Source organism: Puntigrus tetrazona, chromosome 7 (assembly GCF_018831695.1).
Source record: "Puntigrus tetrazona isolate hp1 chromosome 7, ASM1883169v1, whole genome shotgun sequence".
Classification (NCBI taxonomy): Eukaryota; Metazoa; Chordata; class Actinopteri; order Cypriniformes; family Cyprinidae; genus Puntigrus; species Puntigrus tetrazona.
This window is the reverse complement of record NC_056705.1, coordinates 4,517,537-4,542,330: the sequence shown is the minus strand read 5'-3', so window position 1 is coordinate 4,542,330 and position 24,794 is coordinate 4,517,537. Positions and strand designations below refer to the sequence as shown.

The following is a 24,794-nucleotide window of genomic DNA, read 5'->3' as shown; positions in this document are numbered from 1 at the left end:
TTCTTGTCTTTGCCTTTGGCTCCAGCTCCGCCGTTCTTACGCCCTGAGCCAGGCTTACGACCTCTGAAACACACACACACACTTCAGCTGTGAAACCTCACACACACACACACACACACACACACACTCTCTCTCTCCTGACCTGCGCGGGATCTTCTCTCCCTCCGTGTGGTTCTCCTCTCCCTCGCCCTGCATGTCAGGAACCGCTGCCACCAGATCCTTGAGGAAGTCAAACTGCTGCTCCAGCTCGATGCACTGCTTCCTGCGCGCACACACACACACACACGTGAGGAGCGGGGTCAGCGAGCGGCTGGGACACACACACACACAGACGCCGGCGGGACTCACAGGTGTGAGGTGGTCATGGTTTTGGCGTTGCGTGACTGTGTGACGTGACACGCTTTGGTCAGGAGAGACTCCAGAAACAGCTCCAGAGCGCGAGCTCAGATCAGTCAAGGAAAGAGTGTGCACAGATCAAGCAGCAAGACGTGAGGAGATCAGCTGAAGGAAGAGGAGCATCCTGACGAACTGAAACACACACCAGACGCCTGCGGGGAAAACTAAACAGAACAGAATACTACACAAGTGAAAGGATACAGATGATGACAGGAACTGCGGCGGCCACTTTGCCGATTTCTTCATCCGTCTGCATGATCTTCTTAATCCTGGCCTGAAAAACCAAACACAAACACCCTGCAGTCAGCGGCGAACCGAAACCAGATCCATCTCTATATGAAACCAGAGAGATCAATCAGGCGTGATGTGCAGATGTGTGAGAGTCTGTCTCCTTTCAGATGTCAACACGAGCACATGTCTGCCTGTACCTGACACACAAAACAACAACAACAACAACACAAAGTGGAGTCGGTCCGAGTCCAGTGTGAACGCGGTCTGAAGCGGATCAGATCTCACGGTGCGTGCGTTTTCGCGCTAATTAGAGTAAGAACATCCTGTTAAACGCCTCAGATTGGACCACAACAGAAAGAGAAAGAGGAGGTTAGCTAGCATTCGTGCTAACCCCTGGAGAGCACACCTTCACAGTAACCCTCACTAAAAAGACACTTATCGAGTAAACATAAAGATATACACTCTTTCGCGGCACAGGCTGGGTCAGATTAAAGCCTATTAAAGCGGATTCGTCGCGAACACACGGGTTTAGCGAGCTAGCGGCTAACGCGGACGGACCAACGTTAAGCGAGCGCGCGTTTCTCTGGAGAACTTCTGTCGTGTTTGCTCGTCTCGGGCGCACATTGTTCACCAGAAGCTGGTGTGTGTGCTCGGCTGTGTGTGATGAGGTGTGTCGGCTCTCACCGGAGGGAATCTGGCGTTGTATTTCTTCTTTTTGCTCGGCATCTCGGCGCACAAACGCGGCTCTGGCTCGGTTCCGTCGCAGTCTGCCGTCAAACTCAATAAATGCGAAGGATAAACTCGCTGTATTCCCGCAGCTCCGTCGCTAAAACGATTAAAGCGCCATCATTGATCACCGTCCGTGCGTTTCTGCGATTTTTATCTGCATTTTACGGTGGATTTTTGCGGCATTTCTGTCTGCGCGAGTTCTCGCTGCTTTACGGCGCTTTTTGTGCTTCCGGGGGTTTAAATAAAGTTACAAAGTCGAAAACCGAAACAATTTAAAATAATAAAAAACATGTTTTTACAATAGAATGTAGACGTAAATATGCAGATGACACGTCTTTTTTATATATATATTTACATCTTTATTGTTTTTATTTTCCTTAAACATCAGCGCTTCACGCTCCATCCCGGGAGGTGGCGGAAGTGAGGTAACAGAAAACGACAACTACCCAGAAGCAATAGAAGAAGAAGAAGCGGAAACCGGAAGTGTTGAGGCGGAAAGCGGGTGAGAGCCGCAGTGACTCAGCAGAGTTTTGCTAGAAAAACACACAGCAGAGTGAGAATTTTGCGCTTTTGATAAGTTTAATACGACGGTGAACATATTAAAACGACGCTACTTGGGTTTGTGATGAACTGTGTGGTTTAGTGTGAGCTGATCATATAAACACTGATAGAGAGACACAGAAGAGCTGAGAGAGAGAGAGAGAGAGAGAGAGAGAGCAGCTTCCGGCTCAGAGCAGACTCTTCCTCTGCGCGCGTTCTGAGAAAAAGTCTGCTTTTAAGCCGAACGGCGAGAAAACCAGTCAGAATTGTGAGAGAAAGTATCTCGATTACCTTTTTAATCACGCGACGAAGGAGATTTCACGGAAACTGAGAAATAAACTCAGCCGAAAGATACACGTGTGCAAGAAAACCGTGACATTCAGAAACACAAGTAAAAACTCAGGAGAACAGAAAGTGAAATGTTAGATGAGATTTCAGAGCTGTGAACGAAACACTGAGGGGAAAAAAGACCTAACTTAAAAAAACAGTATTGTGAGGAAAAACTCAACTGAGAGGAAAAAGATCAATGTTGTGAGATGGAAGCTAAAACTGTAATATAAATCAAGCGAAAGACATTTGTGAGATGTAAAGGAAACATGATGAATCACTTTTATTAATATAGCATAAATACTCAGCTGCAAAAAAAAAAAAACAGATGTAAAGTCATTGTGGGAGTAAACACCGGAGATATAAAGGTGCAGTTTCAGGAAAACATATTTTGGTAAAGTAAAAATCCCGAGACATGCATTTGAGACTGCAGGGAAATAAAATAGTGAGTGTTTACAAAATGAATTGTGAGAAAAGGTCAAAATGAGTCATTAATTACTGCATTCCTCTTTGTGTGTGTGTGTGTGTGTGTGTGTGTGTGTGTGTGTGTGTGTGTGCGCGCAGAGAGAGAGAGACCGGCCTCAGTGACTGCTGTGTTTCAGAGAGAGTGTGTGTGTGTCGTTCGTTATGGCTGCAGACGAGCATCTCTCGGCCGAGGACTACGCCGCCGAGGCCATGGCCGCAGACATGGACCCCTGGATCGTCTTCGACGCCCGCAAGACGCCCCGCGCCGAGTTCAGCGGCTGGCTGGAGTCCTACCGGCCCTCGCAGGTCAGCCGTCACGGGGACGGGGGCCCGGTGGGCTGGATCGCGGTGCGGGGGCCCCATGTCTCGGACGACTCCGGGGACGTGGAGGGGCTTCAGGACAGCTGGGAGACGCTGCTGGAGAGCGGCCGGAGCGTCAGCTTCCACAGCGTCCGCGAGCTAGCGCTCAATCACGGCGTGCTGGACGGGAAGTGGCTGATGCACCTGGACACGGGCTTCAAGGTGGACCGCGCCTGGGAGAGCATCGCCCGAGCCGTCCTGGACGGGAAGATGGACTCGGCCAAGGTCAGTCCCCGGGACCCGGGCTCCGACGGCCGGCACGTCATCTGCGTCTACAACCAGGACTTCACGGACGAGGAGCAGGTGATGCGCCTGGACGCCGCCATCCGCCGCGCCGGGGTCAAGTGCGTGCTGCACTACAAGCCGGACGTCTACAGCTACCTGGGCATCTACCGCAACAACCGCTGGAGGATCTGCCCCACCATCTACGAGAGCGCCTTCGACCTGGAGAGCGTCCCGCGCCGCTCGCACGTCCTCAACAAGGTCACCGACCGGGAGGTGACGTGAAGCTCCCCGGAAGAACCTTTAGATTTTGTTCGTTTGTTCGTTTTGCCAAATAAATGCGGGGCGGCTGTTTCTCTGTGGGACGAAGCAGCCCCTCGGAGTGTGTGTGTGTGTGTCTGGTGTGTGTCGCGTGTCTGAGAAACACACACAACCTCCTCAGAAGAACAGAGAGCGGTGTCAAGACGTCAAACGAGCAGACGCCAGTGAAACACAACTCAGAAATCAGAACGGTCCGAGATGGTGGCAGTTACAGGAGAGATTACAAGAACATAAATCAGAAAAAATGTCAGAACAGGCAAACAAACCAACAAGAAGAATCTAAACTGTGAGAAAATTAGAAAAAAGTCTGAATCTCAAGAAAAAGGCAGAACTGTACGACATAAATGCATTTATTACAGCTCAAATAATAATAGTACAAAAGCATGTTTAGTTTGTACAACGCTCAGGACGAGTCGAGAGAGGTTTAGCTGCAGAAAGGCCACAAAACACAGAACGACTGCCTCTCCTCCGAGAAAGAACAGAGCTAGATGAACACACAGCGAGTATGTACAGGTCCTTCCCTTCTGTGAGGAGCGCCTGGCCTTCAATACTACTCTAATTAACTGAAATCAACATTCTGGGCCCTCAGGTCATCTACTTCGCAATTTTATGATTGTTTCTATTTTAAATCCATGAATTAATATCAGTCTTTTTGTTTGAATTGCACTTCAGTGATGAAGTAGTGCTACCAAAGCGTGTCTAACTCCTTGAAACCAAATCATCATGAGTTGATTTTAATGGCCTACTGTTTTTTTTACGGTAAGATTTTAATAATGTATTGACATGAGTACACATTCTTTCATGTGTTATCAGCATAAAACAAAAACGTTTCAAAAGAAAGAGCTGTGTTTCGTCTCTTCAGCTGAATACACTTAAAATGTATTTATTTTTTAAAATCTTTTATTTCTGGCTGCAGAGGTTTACTGTTTAAATTGAGACCAAAACGGTGCGACGCGGCTTTAAAAGTGAACCTGTGGTCGTTTCATAACCGCTCTGTTCTGGAGCGTCATTGGTCGCAGGCTGTGGATGCTCCGCAGTGATTGGCTGAGCCGGCGGTAAGGCACTGTGTGTTCGGCTGCTGGTACGTGACGAGAAAGCTTTGTACAGAAGCCCTTCGGTCAGGGAGATCAGGGCCCCGGGCCCCGGCTCTAGGTGGGGTGTCCGGACAGAAAGCCCACCTGGTTGGTGCTGGAGAAGATGGACATGAAGCGGTCGTCGTCGATGGAGTTGAGCACCTCCAGATCGTCCAGGACGGCCGGGGCCGCGGGGGCCGGGCTCTCTATCAGGCACTCGCTCTGGATGAGGCTGGCGATGCTGGGAGGGAAGGACATCCAGGTGGAGCCGGGCCCCGCGGGGTCCTCGACTGTCCTGACCTCTCCCTGACCCAGCATCGCCTGGAAGTCCTCGATGTTGATGTTGTCCACGTCCGAGGCGTGCACCTCCGAGAAGCTGGGGAACTCGGGCAGCTCATCGCTGAAGGCGTCCGGCGGAGCGGGGCCGGGGCCCGGCTCGGGGCCGCTCGGGGGCTCCGCCGGGATGAAGCTGCTCAGGGGGAAGTCCTGCAGGTCCAGCAGGTTGACCGTGGGGAACTCCTGCGGGGCGCTCGGGAACCGGGCCTTGTGCTGAGCGTCCATCGTCAGGCTCTGCAGGAACTTCCAGCTGTCCCCGGAGCCCGAGCTGGGGCCCGCCACGTCCAGCTTCAGAGAGCTCTGAGGGGCCGGAGCGAAGATCTGACCCGGGGCCGGAGAGAAGAACGAGGAGGACTTGACCGGCGCGGCGGCAGACGCCACTGAAACACACACACACACACAGACACACAGACACAAACATGAATAAACAGTAAAGTTTTTAAATATACTTTATATTGCAATAATTTCACATCAATCTTTAAATGAATATACAAACAACAAAGACATGTTTAAATGTTTTATATAAGAGTAGTTTTTTCTTCTAGCAGCTGTTTAATCACTGGTTGGTCACTCAGTCTATCAGTCTTAACAGAACTTCTAGTTCACGTGAACCTAAAACTAATCATAATACCAAAGCGTTCTCACAGAACGGTCCGTCTCAGAACGTTAACATCTAGACCTAAAAATAACTCATTTAGAAACCCATTATAATGAATGTCATATTTACTTGTGCACTTTAGCAGAGATGTACAGAAATGATCTGAATCCTAAAGCGTGAACTTCTTCTCCTGTCCTTTGATGGATTCACCTGAAGCAGATCTTATTTATCGTCTCTGTTCCTGAGTTTGATGTGAAGACGGTCTTGACTGAATAAAGCACGTTCTCATCGATCGAGAGAGTCGTTAAACACATCTACACGCCACTTTTGACACTAGTTAGACATTTTATAGCTCTAATTAAATAGTGGATGTTACTTTATTAGTCATTTCGATGGAAACTCTTTTTAAACCCTCTAACCTGGTTTTTATCAAGAGATGGGTGGCACCCTGCACCACAAACACCTAAACCAGTTCAGTCACAGCACAGGCCTTTCACAAGCTGCTTAATAAACACAGATCTTAAAGGAGTAACACACAAGATCAGACCAGACCAGACCAGGCCAGATCAGACCAGACCAGACCAGACCAGACCAGACCAGACCAGACCAGAGCAGATCAGATCAGACCAGGGGGAGTGTGTTTCTTCATCAGATCGGGTTTCTTCTCGTAAAGATATGACGTGACTTCTGACTCCTTAAAGTGAATTTAACTGCACTCATGTGGATATTAATGTTTTAAACATAACATTTTTAATACAGAAATATTATTTAAATAACTGAAATTCTATGGTAAAAATGAAACGAACAATCAGCGTGTGGCAGCCACTGAATGATTCATTAAATTGATTCGTTTGAACGGCTGACTGATTCAGAAGTGAATTCAATACTATCGATCACAACATTCTCTTGGATAGACTAGAAAACTATGTTGGCATTAGAGGAAGCGCCTTAGCATGGTTTAAATCATATCTATCTGACCGCTATCAGTTTGTAGCATTAAATGAGGAGGTATCATATCGATCAAAAGTGAAATATGGAGTTCCTCGAGGCTTTTCAGCCTGTACATGTTACCTCTGGGAGATATTATCAGGAGTCATGGTGTTAGCTTTCACTGCTATGCTGATGATACTCAGCTCTATATTTCAGCGCAGCCTGGTGATACACACCAAATTGAGAATCTAACAGAATGTATAGTCGATATAAAAAGCTGGATGATGAGTAACTTCTTAATGTTAAATTCTGAAAAAAACAGAGGTGCTAATAATTGGACCTAAAAACCCCACATATAATAATCTAGAACACAGCCTATCACTTGATGGCTGCTCTGTTAATTCTTCATCATCAGTTAGGAACCTAGGTGTGCTGTTTGACCGCAATCTTTCCTTTGAAAATCATGTTTCTAGCATCTGTAAAACTGCGTTTTTCCATCTTAAAAATATATCTAAATTACGACCTATGCTTTCAACCTCTAATGCAGAAATATTAATTCATGCGTTTATGACCTCAAGGTTAGATTATTGCAATGCTTTATTGGGTGGTTGTTCTGCACGCTTAATAAACAAACTTCAGCTAGTCCAAAACACAGCAGCCAGAGTCCTTACTAGAACTAGGAAGTATGATCACATTAGCCCAGTTCTGTCAACACTGCACTGGCTCCTATCAAACATCGAATAGATTTTAAAATCTTATTAATTACCTATAAAGCCCTGAATGGTTTATCTCCTCAATACTTGAGCGAGCTCTTATCACATTATAGTCCTGCACGTCCGCTCGTTCTCAAAACTCTGGCCATTTGATAATACCTAGAATATCAAAATCAACTGCGGGCGGCAGATCCTTTTCCTATCTAGCACCTAAACTCTGGAACAATCTCCTAACTCTGTTCAGGAGGCAGACACACTCTGCCAGTTTAAATCTAGATTAAAGACACATCTTTTTAACTTAGCCTACACATAACACACTAACACACCTTTTATTATTCAAATCCGTTAAAGGATTTTTAGGCTGCATTACTTAGATTTGCTGGAACCGGGAACACTACTCCTACAATACGATGTACTTGTGACATCGTAAAAGAATGGCATCTATGCTAATATTAGTCCTGTTTCTTTCTCAATCTGTTTTCACAGTTTGTATCCAGACTAGATGGTGGATCAGCACCCAGAGATTATGTTCATCAGAGACCAGAACACCTAGATGCGCCCGTAGACCAATCACCAGATCCTGATGCACACACACACACACACACACACACACACTAAGTCATTTACACTACCTGACACAGCCGCGTTTAAAATTGAACTGGAAGTTAAGTGCTGGGCGTCCGGTCAGAGGAGAACTGACCCCAACTGAGTCTGGTTTCTCCCAAGGTTTTTTCTCCATTCTATATGCATGGGGTTTTGTTTCCTTGTCGCTGTCGCCTCTGGCTTGCTTGGTTGGGGACACTTAACTTCTAGTGACTATCGTTGAATTGACTACAGAGACCGTCTCTGCATTTAATAACAGACTATTCACTCTCATCATTATACATCCCTGTCATTATACTGTACAGTGCTTTGATGCAACCTGTGTTGTTAAAAGCGCTATATAAATAAAAATGATTGATTGAAAAAATGATTGAATCACTGAGGTCTTCTAGAGACGAGCGGCTCAGCTCTTACTTTATCTGGCACTAGTTTCGTTGTTGAAATGAAGTCGTGCTTGACTTGATTGATTTAATACAAAGATCAACAAACATCACGTTCATAAACTCCCTTAATTATTAAAAGCTGTCACTCGTGAAGATGTGCAGGAACGAGTAGAGGCTGAGCTCTGAATGAAGCGTCTGAAGGACAGTGCTCAGGTCACAAGAGATGACGGAAAACTTATTACACTATTTGAGGAAATGCCTTAAAATGACACTAAGGACAGAAGAACACTGTAATTAATGCAAATCTGTCGTAGATGGAGAACTTTAATTCATGCATCAGATGATAAAAACATCAGGATAATCTCCAGTCCATCAGTTAACATCCGGAGAAGACAGAAGATGAATAATTCATTCATAATAACTCGTCCTTAAGGGAAAAGTGCATCTGATGTTGTCTCTCGCATTAAAATCCAGACTCATTTGTTGATGATTTTGACTGTTTTTTTTGACTGAACCGTTTCATCCTCTGCTGGGGATTATTCTGATGTTTTTATCAGACGCTCGTTCTGACGGCACCCATTCACTTCCATTACTGAGACACATTTCTCCAGATCTGATGAAGACACACACTCAAGGACGAGGACACGTTCACTTTGAACTCCTTTGACTCCTAATGAGTTGAGGTGTGGTTACCTGCTGGGAGGCTGCTGGCTGCCACTGGTTTAGAGAGGCCTAGTGTTCGTTTAGCGGTGCTGAACGGCCGTCTGTCTGCAGGCACCGAAGATCCTGAACAACACACAGAGTATTACACAGCACACACACACACACACAGAGACACACACACACACACACACACACAGAGACACACACACAGAGACACACACACACACACACACACACACACACACACACACACACACACACACACACACACAGACACACACACAGAGACACACACACAGAGAGACACACACACACAAGCGCACACAGAGAGACACACACAGACACACACACAGAGACACACACACACACACACACACACAGAGACACACACACACAGAGAGACACACACACACACAGAGACACACACAGAGAGACACACACACTCACACACACACACACACACACACACACACACACACACACACACACACACACACACACACACACACAGACACACACACACAGAGACACACACACAGAGACACACACACAGACACACACACTCACACACACACACTCACACACACACACAGACACACACACACAGAGACACACACACAGAGACACACACACACAGAGACACACACACTCACACAGACACACACACAGAGACACACACACACACACTCACACACACACACACACACACACACACACACACACAGAGACACACACAGACACACACACACACACACACACACACACCTGTGATGATGCTGCTCAGTTTCAGGTTCTGGAGCATCCCTTCCGTTCTCTTGCGCTTCTCCATCAGTCTGTGTTCATCTGATCCACACAGAACAACACCAGCATGTCATCACCATTCTCTGTCATGTGTGTTTTACTCTGTTTCTATTATAAAGAGAAAGCCTTCCTCATCTTAGGGTGAACTATCCCCCAGTACTGTCCCTTTAAGAGCCACACACACATCTAATATACAGGAGTGTATGTGTGTGTGTGTGCATGCATGAGTGTGAGAGAGTGTGTGTGTGTGTTTATGTGTGTGTGTCTCTCTGTGTGTGTGTGTGTCTCTGTGTGTGTGTGTGTGTCTCTCTGTGTGTGTGTGTGTCTCTGTGTGTGTGTGTGTGTGTGTGTTTGTCTCTCTGTGTGTGTGTGTGTGTGTGTGTCTCTCTGTCTCTCTGTGTGTGTGTGTCTCACCCGGGTCGGCGGGCAGGTACTGGAAGTCCATGGGCTCGCTGACCTCTCTGTCTGAAGGCCTGCGGAGCTGAATCTTCACCTTCACCGGCTCCGTCAGGTTAGCGTCGCGGTACGGAGGCGTGCGGAAGACGATAGCTACCTGCCGGTGAACATCGGCCTGAGAGAACGAGCCCTTGCTCTCCCACGAGTCCTGGAAGAAGCGCACCTCGATGTCCTCTGCAGCACACGGGTCAAAACACAGCGCTGGTTACAGACTGACCTTCAGCGCCACGAGACCAGCAGGAAACAGCAGGCTTTCTTTTAGTGCTACGTGAAGTATTAAAGGAACACAAACTGATAGAGAGAGCTACTTAATAAATAATCTATGTATGTATGCTCTATATAATGTTTTGAGTGTTTAATCAACAGCCATCATATCAGTCATTCTTTACTGCTGCGAAAGTACCTTAAAAAACAAATCAAAGTATTTTATTTCCACTAGTTTCTTTTTTTGTATAGTATGTCTTATATTTTAAGTTTAAATGAGGCCTGGTTTCACAGAGACAGGTCTAAAACACATTTTAACAAACTAACCCAGACACTAAAACACTGAAGACTCTTTACTCTACTTCCGGTCTACTTCCGGCTTGCGACTGTTCGGACGCTCTTGCTTACTGCTCCGCGCTTTGCTTCTTTTTATCTACTTTTATCTACTTTTTTTCTGATTTTACTAAGTTTTAACTTCAGCATATAGCACAGTGCTCAAACAACACATATTTGGCAAAAAATTTTGGGATTGCAATATTAGCTACTACGAAAAACTAGATTATCTGCCTCCCGCTGCCAGCAGCTTACATTCCGGAGACGGGAAAACACAGCTTCCTATCTTCAACAAACAAGAAAGAAAATGCCTCTTCTGGAATCTACTTGCTGCACAAACTGCCACAGACTGCTACAAAGGATTGTGGCTCTTGAAACGAAGTTACTTGCTGGACTTCCAAAACAAGCAGATCACACAGCAGATCATCACGGACCCCCTCAGCCCACAGCCGGTGAGTCCTGTGAATCTAGTCAATCTCGACAGTATACAAATGTAGCGAATCAAGCTAAAGCTGATCAACACACAAATCAGTGGCAAAGACAGGGAGCGAGACCCAAAGGCACTCGAGACATCAGACTGTCACGAGTATCTCATATTGCCGCTGTGGCATCATCTACCCCAGACATGGCCATGAGAAGGCTTGGAAAAACTGGTATTTTACCACCCCCTGTACAGCTCGAGAACAGATTTGAATCTCTAACGAATTTGGGTGAGGAATCCCCGAAAGTGACTGAGCAAGAGTCATATCAGCCAGTAGCTAACACCGCTACAAACAGGCGCTCAAGGTCGAGCAGACAGCGGCGTTCAGATCACAGAGCAGCCGAGCCCAGAACTCTGATAGTCGGAGACTCCATTATCAGAAACGTCAGGAGCAGAGCGACAACTACATGCTGCTTTCCTCAAGCGACCGTCTCTGATGTAAACAATGGACTTCAGAACGTTCTAATGAAGCACAAGACTGCAAAACGAGTCATCATCCATGTGGGGAAGAATGACATTCGTAAGGAGCAATCAGAACTCCTGAAGAGGGACTTCAGTGAACTCATCGAAACACTTCAAAGAGTTGAAGTCCAGTCGTTCATCAGTGGACCACTCCCAGCAAGGGGAACAAACATGTTTTCACGGTTGCTTGGACTGAATACTTGGCTACAAAGAACCTGCAGTCAAAAAGGAGTCAACTTCATCGACAACTTCAATCTGTTCTGGGGACACAGACAACTGTTTAAACTGGATGGCCTTCACCCAAACAAACTTGAGTGCGAGAGTGTTAAAGGACAACATCTATTTTTCACTCCGTCATCCATCAGCAGAGTGTGCCAGTCCACTCAACATGAATGGCACACACACACCTGGACAAAGTATGGATGACGACAGGACTTCATATCAGCCTCAGAGTCATCATCTGGTGACACATCCCACAAGGACACTGAAAACACCACAGAGCCACAACAAGCACTGTTTGTGGACACTATCACGGTTGAGCCCTGCCCGCAGAGCCCATCACAGACACAATGTGACGCACAACAACGGCTCCAGGACTCAGAGCCGAAGGAGCGAAGCCAGGACAGCATAATTCTGCCACGGAAACACCAATGCTCTGTTTACCAGAGACATTATCCCTCTCTCCAGCATCGCCACTTCTCAGCTTCTCACAAAAAATGGAGGAATTGGTGGCTAAAACCAGACTCTCCCACTCCTTTGCTGCGAGCCCCCAGTTATCAACTACAAAACGGCGGGCACCACCGCCTCCAAGGCCGCTGGGCCCAGCTCGCCCTCCTCCAGCGAGAGCTCTTCGGCCGCTGCGACAACGCCAGGCCATCCCTCCTCCATCTGCAGCTGGTAAAGCAAAAACAACTGATAACAGCTCTCAGTGATGTGTTTGGGTCCCCGCAACTACAGCAAAAACTTTCAGGGATGTTTAGAAAACAAGCGGGAACCCAGTGTGTCTCTCACTATCTCCGTCTTATTACAGGATAGAAAGTCTAAGGCCTTCTCAAGGCGTACAGCTGACAAATCTAATCTGCGGCCCATTAGACAACAAACTCAGACTGCTATAGAAACAAAAAGTACTACCATCAAGCTAGCATTATTAAATGTTCGATCACTAAAAACAAATCATTTGTGATCAATGATTTAATAATTACAAACAATCTAGATTTTATGTTTCTAAATGAAACATGGCTTGAAGAAAGCTGCAGTGCAACAGTGCTCAATGAAACAGCCCCTCCCAACTTCACTTATATGAATGTTTGCAGAGTTGACAAGAGAGGGGGTGGGGTTACTGCTCTCTTTAAAGATGTCTTTCAGTGCAGACAAGTGTCATTTGGTCAGTACTTGTCATTTGAATATCTAGGGATTGTGTTGAAAGGTGCTCCACGCATCCTGTTTATCATTATTTACAGGCCTCCTAAATATTCTCCAGCCTTTGTTGAAGAGTTCACAGAATTGTTATCAATGATTTGTTCAGAGTTTGACTGTTTTGTGATTGCAGGGGATTTTAATATCCACATAGAAAATGCAGAAATCAAAACTACAAAAGAATTTATAACTGTTTTAAACACTTTTGAGCTGATTCAGCATGTGCATGGACCTACACATCACCATGGGCACACGCTAGATTTACTCATCAGTAAGGGTTTACAGCTTTCATCCATTGTTATCAAGGATGTAGCACTGTCTGATCACTTCTGTATTTTCTTTGATATATTGATCTCTGCTACCTCCAGATCTGTCACTGTCAGAAAGAGATGCATTAATGAGAACACAAGTGTGCTATTTATGAAGGCTGTTTCTTCAATGCCAAGCATTTCTGCCGACTGCGTTGATCTTCTCCTAGAGTCCTTTGACTCAAAAGTTAAGAATGTCATGGATGACATTGCACCAGTGAAAGTCAGTAAGAAGACTGGCAGACAAAAGTCATGTTGGAAAATCAACAGCAGTGCAGATCATGAAAAGGCAATGCAGAAAGGCTGAGCGGACGTGGCGGAAGACAAAACTTGAAATCCACTATAGCATCTATAAAGACAGCCTGCATGCTTTTAATGTGGAATTAGCCACAGCAAGACAGAAGTTTTTCTCAAACCTTATAAATAGTAACCTGAACAACACCCGCACTCTTTTTGCTACGGTTGAGAGACTGACAAAAAGTCAGATTCCCAGTGAAATGCTTTCTGACAGCAAATGCAATGAGTTTGCCTCATTCTTTTCTGAGAAGATCGAAAATATCAGAAAGGCAATTAAAACATCAGATGATGTAGAGATATGTCAGATTCAACCACAATCTCAAAAAGGAGTCACTATGTGTGTTTTGACGCAATTGATAGCAAAACTTTGGAGGAAGTAGTACAGCACCTAAAATCCTCAACCTGCTGTCTTGACACACTTCCCACATCCTTTCTTAAAAGCGTGTTTGACTGTTTAAAAGCTGACATCTTAGAAGTGGTGAACACATCACTTCTTTCTGGGACTTTTCCAAACGCCCTGAAAACTGCGGTTGTTAAGCCCCTCTGAAAAAGAGAAATCTTGATAACAGTATATTGAGTAACTATAGACCGATATCAAATCTTCCGGTCATAGGCAAGATCATTGAAAAGGTAGTTCTGAATCAGCTGAACAGCTACTTGAACTCAAATGGTTATCTGGATAATTTTCAATCTGGTTTCAGACCGCACCACAGCACAGAGACAGCGTTAGTTAAGATAATAAATGATATTCGCCTAAACTCTGATTCTGGTAAAATATCAGTGCTGGTACTACTAGATCTTAGTGCTGCGTTTGACACTGTCGATCATAACATTCTTCTAGACAGACTGGAAAACTGGGTCGGGCTCTCTGGAATGGCTCTAAACTGGTTCAGGTCATATTTAGAGGAGGGGTTATTATGTGAGTATAGGAGAGCATAAGTCTAAGTGGACGTCCATGACATGCGAGTCCCACAAGGCTCAATTCTTGCGCGCTCTTGTTTAGCCTGTATATGCTCCCACTAAGTCAAATAATGAGAAAGAATCAAATTGCCTATCACAGCTATGCTGACGACACACAGATTTACCTAGCCTTATCACCAAATGACTACAGCCCCATTGACTCACTCTGCCAATGCATTGATGAAATCAACAGTTGGATGTGCCAAAATGTTCTTCAGTTAAACAAGGAGAAAACTGAGGTCATTGCATTTGGAAATAAAGATGAAGTTCACAAGGTGAATGCATACCTTGACTCAAGGGTCAAACAACCAAAAGGCAAGTCAAGAATCTTGGTGTGATTCTAGAGACCGACCTGAGTTTCAGCTGTCATGTCAAAGCAGTGACTAAATCAGCGTACTATCACCTAAAAAATATTGCAAGAATCAGATGCTTTGTGCCCAGGCAAGACCTGGAGAAACTAGTCCATGCCTTCATCACCAGCAGGGTGGACTATTGTAATGGTCTCCTCACTGGCCTTCCCAAAAGACCATCAGACAGCTGCAGCTCATCCAGAACGCTGCTGCCAGGATCCTGACTCTCGAACCAGAAAATCAGAGCACATCACACCAGTCCTCAGGTCCTTACACTGGCTTCCAGTGACATTTAGAATTGATTTTAAAGCACTTTTACTCGTTTATAAATCACTCAATGGACTAGGACCTAAATACATTGCAGATATGATCACTATTTATACACCCAACAGACCACTCAGATCACTAGGATCAAGTCAGTTAGAAATACCAAAGGTTCACACCAAACAAGGAGAATCTGCTTTTAGTTATTATGCTGCTCGCATCTGGAACCAGCTTCCTGAAGAGATCAGATGTGCTGAAACATTAGTCACTTTTAAATCCAGACTCAAAACTCATCTGTTTAGTTGTGCATTTACAGAATGAGCACTGTGCTGCGTCCGAACTGTGCTACTTTGCTTCTTTTATTTAAACTGTTTTAATCTCTTTTTGCTTTAAATTCAATTTATCTTAAATCAGTGTTTTTATTTTATTTTAATTTCTTTTATTGTTATTTAAACCTTGTAATTATTTTATTTCCTCTTTTGTAAAGCACTTTGAATTACCATTGTGTATGAAATGTGCTATATAAATAAACTTGCCTTGCCTTGCCTTGCCTTGCCTTACTCTCATCCACGGCAGATCCTTCAAATCTCAAACTACAGCCTACTTTCTAATCCATTTGTATCAAAGATTATGGAGGAGACCGTTTCCTGATAACAATCTCTGATGCTCTTCAGTCTGGTTTTGGTTCACAGCACAGGAGCAGCTCTTGATACTGTATGTGGTAAGATATTACTCCCTCATCTTGAGTGGGTTATCTCAGGCTCCTCGTATCTCACCACACATTTAAACACGGTGGTCCTCAGGGCTCAGTTCTCGGACCACTATCATTATTTACTCTCCACATTCAGCCTGCATCCAGATGAAGTACAGCTTTACCTGCTGAAGCTCATCTCTTCACGTCGCTCTATTTAATCTTCACTGTATTTATTCGTGTGCAGTACTACATTCTTCTGCTCACCTTTAAGACGCTCAGAAGTCTAGCTCCCTATCTATTCCTTCACGCTCAGATTCTGAACGTCTCCATCTATCTTCAATCCACCACAGATCCTTTTCTTTAGAACTGACTTCCCCTCAGAACAGCCACCTCTCTCAGCAACTTCAAATCAAAGCTTAAAACATATCTGTTTAATCAGCACTATCACTAAATGACGTCGTGTAATAGTCGTTTATGTTCTATTTTTAAGTCTTTATATGTAGCCTTTGGGAAACGTTCTACCTCCACTGCAAAGTTCCCTGAAATGTGTATTTGTGTTTGAAGAGCTTTGTAGAGCTCAGGAAAGGCTCTATATAAAGTAAACGTTTGGTTAGGACATTTAAGTCATTTTTATAAACATCACTGGTGTGCATCTTCAGACAAGACGACACGTTTAAGATCGGTCAGGGCAGCTTTCTTGTAACTTTAACTAGGTTTTAGGACTGCTGCTGCCGTCAGTGTGTTTTCTGCACCTTTCTGCACTTTGTCACACAGCAGGAAGATCTCGTCTCCTCCGCGGCAGCTGCCCGAGTTCCTGTTGACCCGGCAGATCTTGAGCTCGGCCGTGTTGGGCGCTCCTGAGGGCGAGAGGTCAGAGGTCAGGCTCGGCGTGCGAGCGGTCAGACGCGTGTCCGGCGGGGCACTCACGGTTATCATAGATGGGCTGCGAGACCACGGGCTCCAGGAGGTAGAGCTCTCCGCTGGGCAGCGTGATGGACACCTGGAAGCAGAGCCGCACCGCGTTCAGATCATACTCCTCCTCCCAGATCTTGGGCTCGGGGACTGCACACACACACACACACACACACACACAGAATCAGCACAGGTAGCCAACAGTACACAAAATTACCTTCAAATTACTAAAGATCATGTTCCATGAAGATATTTTGTGCATTTCATACCATAAATATATTACAACTTCATTTATGATCAGTAATACACATTAAGAACTTCATTCAGACAACTTTAATATTTCAATATTTAGATTTTGTGTATGTATGTGTGTGTGTGTGTGTGTATGTGCATGAGTGTGTGTGTATATGAGTGTGTGTGTGTGTGTGTGTGTGTGTGTGCATGAGTGTATGAGTGTGAGTGTGTGTGTATATGAGTGTGTGTGTGTGTGTGTGTGTGTGTGTGTGTGTGTGTGTGTATGTGTGTATGAGAGTGTGTGTGTGTGTGTGCACGAGTGTATGTGCATCTGTGTGTGTGACAGTGTGTATGTTTGTGTATGAGTGTGTGTGTGTGTGTGTGTGTGTGTGACAGTGTGTGTGTTTGTGTATGAGTGTGTGTGTGTATACGAGTATGTGTGTGTGTGTGTGTGTGTGTGTCTTACTATTGTAGGGGTTGTTCTGTGTCTGCAGGCGACAGGAAACAGCGTCTCCCACATCCTTCTTCTTCACGCACTGAATACCCAGATTCTGGAAACTGAAAGAGAGAAATGAGTCGTCAGAGATGAAGCAGAGGCAGCTCTGAACTCTGGAAACGGCCGGCTGGAGCGTCTGTGAGTTGAGACCGGAAGCAGTGCTGTGACGAGATGTTTCCGAGGGCCAGAACTAATCTTAGTACTGACCAAAAATACCACGCAGTCATACGAGACGGAACCAAGCTCCTCCGATCTGCTCGTTTCCACGCCTTTCAACAGATTTGAATAAATTAAAATCAGCTGCTGGACAGAAAGAAGAGGGTTTTACTGTACTTCTTGATTTTGGGAAACTTCACATTCATTCAAAATGAGGCTTAAAATCTGAATTTCTACATTTCATAAAACCCTCGTTCTTGGTGCTGCTCTAAGACGGCTGCGACTGAATCATCCGATTCTTTATAATCAATGTGTTGAATTGGTTCAGAATTCACTCTGAATGATTCAAAAGAGTCAACAGCTCACTGATGACTGTAATGTCCTCATAAGTCACCTTCTTGTAATACCTGTGCAATACAGGTGTCATTACACACAGAACACACACACACACTCTCACTCACACACACACACGCCCATGTGTATTACAGAATGCACACACACTTTCATTCACTCACACACCCTCACTTTCACACACACTCTCTCACACTCACTATGTCTCACACACACACTTTACACTCACTCCCACACTTTCACACATACACACTCACTACCTCATTCTCTCACACACACACTCACTTTCACACACCTTCTCACACACACACACACACACACAAACACACTCCCTCACTCTCTCACACACACACACACAAACACACTCTCTCACACACACTTCCTCCCTCATTCTCTCTCTCACATACACACACACCCTCACTCTCTCACACACACTCCGTCACTCTGTCACACTCTCTTACACACACACACACACTCCCTCTCTCTCACACACACTCTCTGTCTCTCTCTCTCTCTCTCTCTCTCTCTCTCACACACACTCCTCACTCTTTCTCTCTCACACACACACTCCATCTCCCTCTCTCTCTCTCACACACACACACTCCTCTCTCTCTCTCTCACACACACACACACACTCTCCCTCCTCTCTCTCTCTCTCACACACACACACTCCATCTCCCTCTCTCTCTCACACACACTCCCTCACTCTCTCTCTCTCTCTCTCTCTCTCTCTCTCACACACACTCTCTCTCTCTCCCTCTCTCTCTCTCTCTCACACACACTCTCTCTCTCTCTCTCTCTCACACACACTCTCTCACTCTCTCTCACACACACACACACACTCTCTCTCTCCCTCCCTCTCTCTCTCTCTCTCTCACACACACACTCTCTCTCTCTCTCACACACACTCCCTCTCTCTCTCTCACACACACACTCTCTCTCTCTCTCTCTCTCTCTCTCTCTCTCTCACACACACTCTCTCTCTCTCTCTCACACACACTCTCTCTCTCCCTCTCTCTCTCTCTCTCTCTCTCTCTCTCTCTCTCTCTCCCTCCCTCTCTCTCTCTCTCTCTCTCACACACACACTCTCTCTCTCTCTCTCACACTCTCTCTCTCTCCCTCTCTCTCTCTCTCACACACACACTCCCTCACTCTCTCTCACACACACTCTCTCTCTCTCTCTCTCTCTCTCTCTCTCTCACACACTCTCTCTCTCTCTCTCTCTCACACACACACTCTCACTCTCTCTCTCACACACACACACACACCTCTCTCTCCCTCCTCTCTCTCTCTCTCTCTCTCACACACACACTCTCTCTCTCTCACACACACACTCCCTCACTCTCTCTCACACACACTCTCTCTCTCTCTCTCTCTCTCTCACACACACACACTCTCTCTCTCTCTCACACTCTCTCTCCCTCCCTCACTCTCTCTCTCTCTCTCTCTCTCTCTCTCTCTCTCTCTCTCTCTCTGTCTCTTTATCTCTGTCTCTCTCTCTCTCTCTCTGTCTCTCTCTCTCTCTCTCTCTCTCTCTCTCTCTCTCTCTCTCTCTCTCTCTCTCTCTCTCTCTCTCTCTGTCTCTCTCTCTCTCTCTCTCTCTCTCTCTCTCTCTCTCTCTCTCTCACACACACACTCTCTCTCTCTCTCACACACTCTCTCTCTCCCTCTCTCTCTCTCTCTCTCACACACACACACCTGTGTATCCGGCGCTCCTGCAGGTCTGCCTCGTAGTATCCGTGCTTGCAGTCTTTGCCCACCAGCTCGTGTGGATGAGGCTTGTAGGGCTGGTTCTTGGTCACCAGAGAGATGCGTACTCTCAGCGGGCCGCTGTAGTTGTGAACCTATGAGAAGAGCCGCACAGAGTCACGTGACCCGCAGACTGGTGTGTGGGGTACAGAGTGTGTCTGGGCGTCTCACCTTGATGGCGGGGTGTGTTTTGGTGGTGTCGTTGCTCTTCTCTCCTGGGATGCTGCCGGCGGATCGACCCTCACATTTATAGCGGAAACGCATCCCTCGCGCTTTCGGCTGCTCGATTATCTCCACGTACGGGTGACCTTTAAACAAACACGCAAAGCCTGGTTAATGCAGCCCTGGTGAAGAGCCGTGTCTCTGGAGACTCAAAGTGCAGTGAGCCGTGCACAGCTTGGTCTATTATTATCATAAAACATAACTAGAGCATTCAGAAGCACATAAACACAGTAGACGTCTAACCTTGGGACACCGGTGATGGTCCCCATTGATGAAACAGTCCTGAAGGAAGAAGAGAAGAGCGATTAGTGCCACGAAGCAGCTTACAGCTCACTCCAACATGACAAAAACACACCTGAACTAAGAGACGAGTCTGGAGCCCACTTTACATGACACTACTAGATCTGCTTAGAATCCACAGATTCATTCAGAAAATAAAGATTATTTCATAATGGTGCTCGCTCATTAGTTCTTCTGAACCTCATACATGGCTTACTATGAATTTGAAATAGCTTAGCCAAAAATTAAAATGAGCTAAAAATGGGCTCACTCTCAGGCCACCTAAGATGAAGAGGAGTTAGTTTCTTCATCAGGTTTGTAGAAATGTGTCTCTGAATCAGCGTCTCAGGATGCTCTGCAGTGAATGGGTGCCGTCAGAATGAGAGACCAGACAGATGATACAAGAACTTTCGGCGTAATCCATAAGAAGTCATCTTTCAGTAAAACAAAAGATGGATTTAGAGTCAAAAACTGTTTTGGTTTAATCTGCGCAGTTTTCTCTCCTGATTCAGACCAGAAGACTTTTTCACTGAAGGAAGAATAAAAACATCTTAAAGCTGGATTAGTTTGATCTTCTGTCTTCTCCAGATGTTCACTGATGGACCGGAGCGCTGTGGATTATTCTGATGTTTTTATCAGACACTCATTCTGACGGCACCCATTCACTTCCATTACTGAGACGCTGATGCAGAGACATTTCTACAAACCTGATGAAGAAACAAACTCATGAATCTGACGGACCGACGGTCTGTAGATGAGTCAAAGTCACCTCAAAACAAGCAGAATCCAGCAGGTTTATGAAGCTACGTTTAAAATTTCTTCATAACTAAAACCTATAATGAACACTGTAGTTCTGCATCTATATCTCATAGATAATGTTAATGTGTACAAACACTATCTCTGCTACATCCTTACAGGTCCTTCACTGCCATCTACAATACAGCCGCAGTCCTTTTTCCTGGATTTTTAATCACGGATTGTGTTTTGTGTTGTTTTTTTGGCGTAAACTCAACAGAAACCATCCTGTCAGGAACCCCGGTGTGTTTTCATAAGATTCATGAATCAGACACTAAACACAAGACAATTATAAGCCTGAGACCGACGGACAAAGAGGAAAATCCTGAAAGGGCGGGAGACGGCAAACACACTTTGACCTACTTAAACCTGGTTATGACTAACCCGTCTGCTAGACGAAGCGCACTAAACTTCTCAGACTCGGTGGGGAAACATTCAGCGCGCCTTTTAACGCCGAGGCAAGCCATCTTTATTCATGCGGCGCTTTTAGCAATTCATGTCGCGTCAAAGCTCTGAACAGCATTAAACTGGAGTGTCAGCGATGTGTAACGATAAGATTAAACACTCAATCTTCAGGCCTTTCTTCATCTACATCGCTTCACTTTAAATAGGATGTGTGTAAATCAAATCAATGATAATCGCTAGAAATTAAGTGTCCCCAAACGAGCAAGACAGAGGACAAACGTGCTTCACTTCAGGAACATAATACTCAACGTGAACACACACACACACACACACACACACACACACTCACAGACACACACACACTCACACACACACACACACACACACACACACACACACACACACACACACACACACACACACACTCACACACACACACTCACACACACACACACACACACACTCACACACACACTCACACACACACACACTCACACACACTCACACACACATACTCACACACACACTCACACACAGACACACACTCACACACACACACACACACACACACACACACACACACACACACACACACACACACACACACACACACACACACACACACACACACACACACACACACACACACACACACACACACACACACACACACACACACACACACACACACACACACACACACACACACACACACACACACACACACACACACACACACACACACACACACACACACACACACACACACACACACACACACACACACACACACACACACACACACACACACACACACACACACACACACACACACACACACACACACACACACACACACACACACACACACACACACACACACACACACACACACACACACACACACACACACTCACACACACACACACACACACACACACACACACACACACACACACACACACACACACACACACACACACACACACACACACACACACACACACACACACCAGGAACGGTGTGGATAATGAAAGCTCTGAGCGAGCGCAGTCTCTTCTGTCTCTGATTGACAGCTGAGTGTTTGATCCAGGAAAGATCTTTGAGTGTAGAAGCTCTTCTGGACTGATTCTGATCAAGTAAAGCTCATATCTCCAGATCAACTCTTTACTTGATTCTCCATCAATCATTTTCTAGAAGAACCTGATCATCAGGATCTTTTGAGGAGCTTTACTTTGATGATCTTCACGGACCTCCTAAACATCTCACATCTTCTGAGGAGCCTTTACTTCTTCAGCTCTCCATCAGTTATAGATCTGACACTAATATAAAACACAGTCATGTTTATATAATATATGTTTGTTAACGAAGAAATATCACAGACCAGGGGTTTCTGGGGCCCGGGGACCGTAAGAAAGTTAATAAAAGAACATGAATAAGTAATAAAGTGTTTTATAATAACAATAATAATATAATTATAATATAGTAATAAAGTATAAAAAGTATATATTATATACAAAAACATTAACACAAATAAAATAAGATTTAATCATTTTGGTTATAGTTTTAGATTTAGTTTATAGATGAAGTAAATAAGATGTAATTAAATAGTATACAATTTGTTTACAAGATGATAAATATTTAAATAAATGTATAAAAAGCAGACAAATAAATAATACAAAATTATATAGTTTAAATAGAAATAAAATATGTAAATAAATCATTAAAATACAACTACATAATACAGTGATATAGCGATGAAGAGAAAAATGAGTTTAACACAAAGTAAATATTTTCAGACTGGTAAACCAGTTTAGATGAACCTAGATTTAGATGAGGTCTAGACCAGGTTCTGTTCAGGGGTCTGTGGTTTAAACACATTCAGATCTCATCAGTGACGTCTGTTCATGTATTTATAAAATCCTCTTCATTCTTTGCTCTGATGAGCAGCTTTACTTTCACTATTGTTTGTGAGGTCATAGTGTTTACTAACCCTAACCCACCCATTAACCTACTAACCAGCAGACTTTACCAGTACTACCTGACCTGATGTCTTATTTTATCTGTGAAATCAAATCTCAAACACACACACGAACACACACACACACACACACACACACACACACACACACACACAAACAAGTAATCAAACTCTCTCTCTCACACACACACACTCGCTCTCAAACACACAAACAAACAATCTCTCTCTCTCTCTCTCTCACACACACACACACACACACACACACACACACACACACACACACACACACACACACACCTGTAGGCCGTAACGCGTCAGAACTAAAGTTGTGTTGTGTTCCCGGTCGACAGCTTCGCGATCAGCGAAGAGCGGAACGGAACGGAACGGACGGTTCTCCGCCGAAACCGAGAGCAAAACTTCACCGACGGGACTTTCCCTCCCGAGCGGACTCACACACACACACACACACACACACACACACACACACACACACACACACACACACACACACACACACACACACACACACACACACACACACACACACACACACACACACACACACACTCACACACACACACACACACACACACACACTCACACACACACTCACACACACCGTTCCCCCGTTCAGAGGAGCAGCGCGGCATCAGAACGCCCGACTTACCCTCCATGTCGCGCCTCTCTGCGGCTCCGCTCGCGTTCGACGCGTTTCCGCGCTCCAGTGAAGAATGAACGACACGCAGAACGACGCTCTCTTCCGCGCGCCCCCGCCTCCAGTCTCCGTGTGCGCGGAAATACCCGGATGACGTGCTTACGTCGCAACACACAAACGCAGAAGAAACGACTCCGAAGAACACGAACACAAACACACTGAAAACAACACACGAACACACACCAGCCTTTCCTCCAGAAAACACTCCACATCTATAAACCTCAGCAGAAACAAAGATCTTGAGTTACTGAGCACACGAGGAGGACAAAAGAATAAAAGTTGTTCATAAAGAAGTAAAAAAAACACGAAAAACGAAACTAATGCGTTTAGTTTGGTCAGATAATCAGAAATCTCCAACAGAGGGCGCACAAACTGATCCTCGTGAATGTTTTGAATCCTAAAACAGTTTTAAACTGCTGTAAATATAAAAAAGTGCAAAAATATTACGCCTTAAAGACAGTAGCAAAGGTGCACTTTAAGATTGTGAATATATATATATATATATATATATATATATATATACATATATATATATATATATATATACATATAGTCAAAATTATTCTTATGAGTTATAATGATA

General features: G+C 45.1%; 3 protein-coding genes across 5 annotated transcripts in view; 1 reads left to right on the top strand and 2 right to left on the bottom strand.

The window, feature by feature from the left end:
* drap1 (DR1-associated protein 1 (negative cofactor 2 alpha)) overlaps positions 1-1,587 on the bottom strand; it is a 13,491-nt gene extending 11,904 nt beyond the window's left edge. For both annotated transcript variants that reach the window (XM_043245187.1, XM_043245186.1), the window contains exons 1-5: positions 1,312-1,587; positions 598-670; positions 349-442; positions 143-262; positions 1-63 (exon numbers count right to left, since the gene is read on the bottom strand). The exon at positions 1-63 is cut by the window's left edge and continues 28 nt beyond it. In XM_043245187.1, the coding sequence (XP_043101122.1) occupies positions 1-63; positions 143-262; positions 349-442; positions 598-670; positions 1,312-1,353 (392 nt within the window). In that variant the 5' untranslated portion in view covers positions 1,354-1,587. The remainder of the gene's footprint in view (positions 64-142; positions 263-348; positions 443-597; positions 671-1,311) is intronic.
* A 201-nt stretch (positions 1,588-1,788) lies between these two features.
* On the top strand, positions 1,789-3,659 carry c7h11orf68 (chromosome 7 C11orf68 homolog). The gene is made up of 2 exons (XM_043245180.1): positions 1,789-1,858; positions 2,788-3,659. The coding sequence occupies exon 2, from the start codon at positions 2,851-2,853 to the stop codon at positions 3,553-3,555; it is 705 nt and encodes a 234-aa protein (XP_043101115.1). The 5' UTR covers positions 1,789-1,858; positions 2,788-2,850; the 3' UTR covers positions 3,556-3,659.
* A 264-nt stretch (positions 3,660-3,923) lies between these two features.
* Positions 3,924-24,306, bottom strand: rela (v-rel avian reticuloendotheliosis viral oncogene homolog A). 2 transcript variants are annotated; one of them, XM_043245176.1, is made up of 11 exons: positions 24,164-24,306; positions 20,280-20,318; positions 19,986-20,122; positions 19,764-19,909; positions 17,529-17,620; positions 16,844-16,978; positions 16,669-16,773; positions 10,106-10,321; positions 9,656-9,733; positions 8,921-9,013; positions 3,924-5,380 (listed from the first exon to the last, which is right to left on the bottom strand). In XM_043245176.1, exons 1-11 carry the CDS (start codon positions 24,168-24,170, stop codon positions 4,740-4,742), a joined length of 1,689 nt encoding a protein of 562 aa, XP_043101111.1. In that variant the 5' UTR covers positions 24,171-24,306; the 3' UTR covers positions 3,924-4,739. The 2 variants fall into 2 exon arrangements, with proteins under 2 accessions (XP_043101111.1, XP_043101112.1); XM_043245177.1 differs by lacking the exon at positions 24,164-24,306 and adding an exon at positions 23,794-23,932.
* Positions 24,307-24,794: the final 488 nt, after the last annotated feature.

Excerpts from the sequence above, each read along its gene's own strand:
- c7h11orf68 (XM_043245180.1), top strand. The coding sequence starts at position 2,851 with ATGGCTGCAGACGAGCATCTCTCGGCCGAGGACTACGCCGCCGAGGCC.
- rela (XM_043245176.1), bottom strand. Across the intron at positions 17,621-19,763 it reads CAGGAGCGCCGGATACACAG|TTTCCAGAATCTGGGTATTC; the intron begins GTGTGTGTGTGT and ends TCTCTCTTTCAG. Across the intron at positions 16,979-17,528 it reads ACAGAACAACCCCTACAATA|TCCCCGAGCCCAAGATCTGG; the intron begins GTAAGACACACA and ends GTGTGTGTGCAG.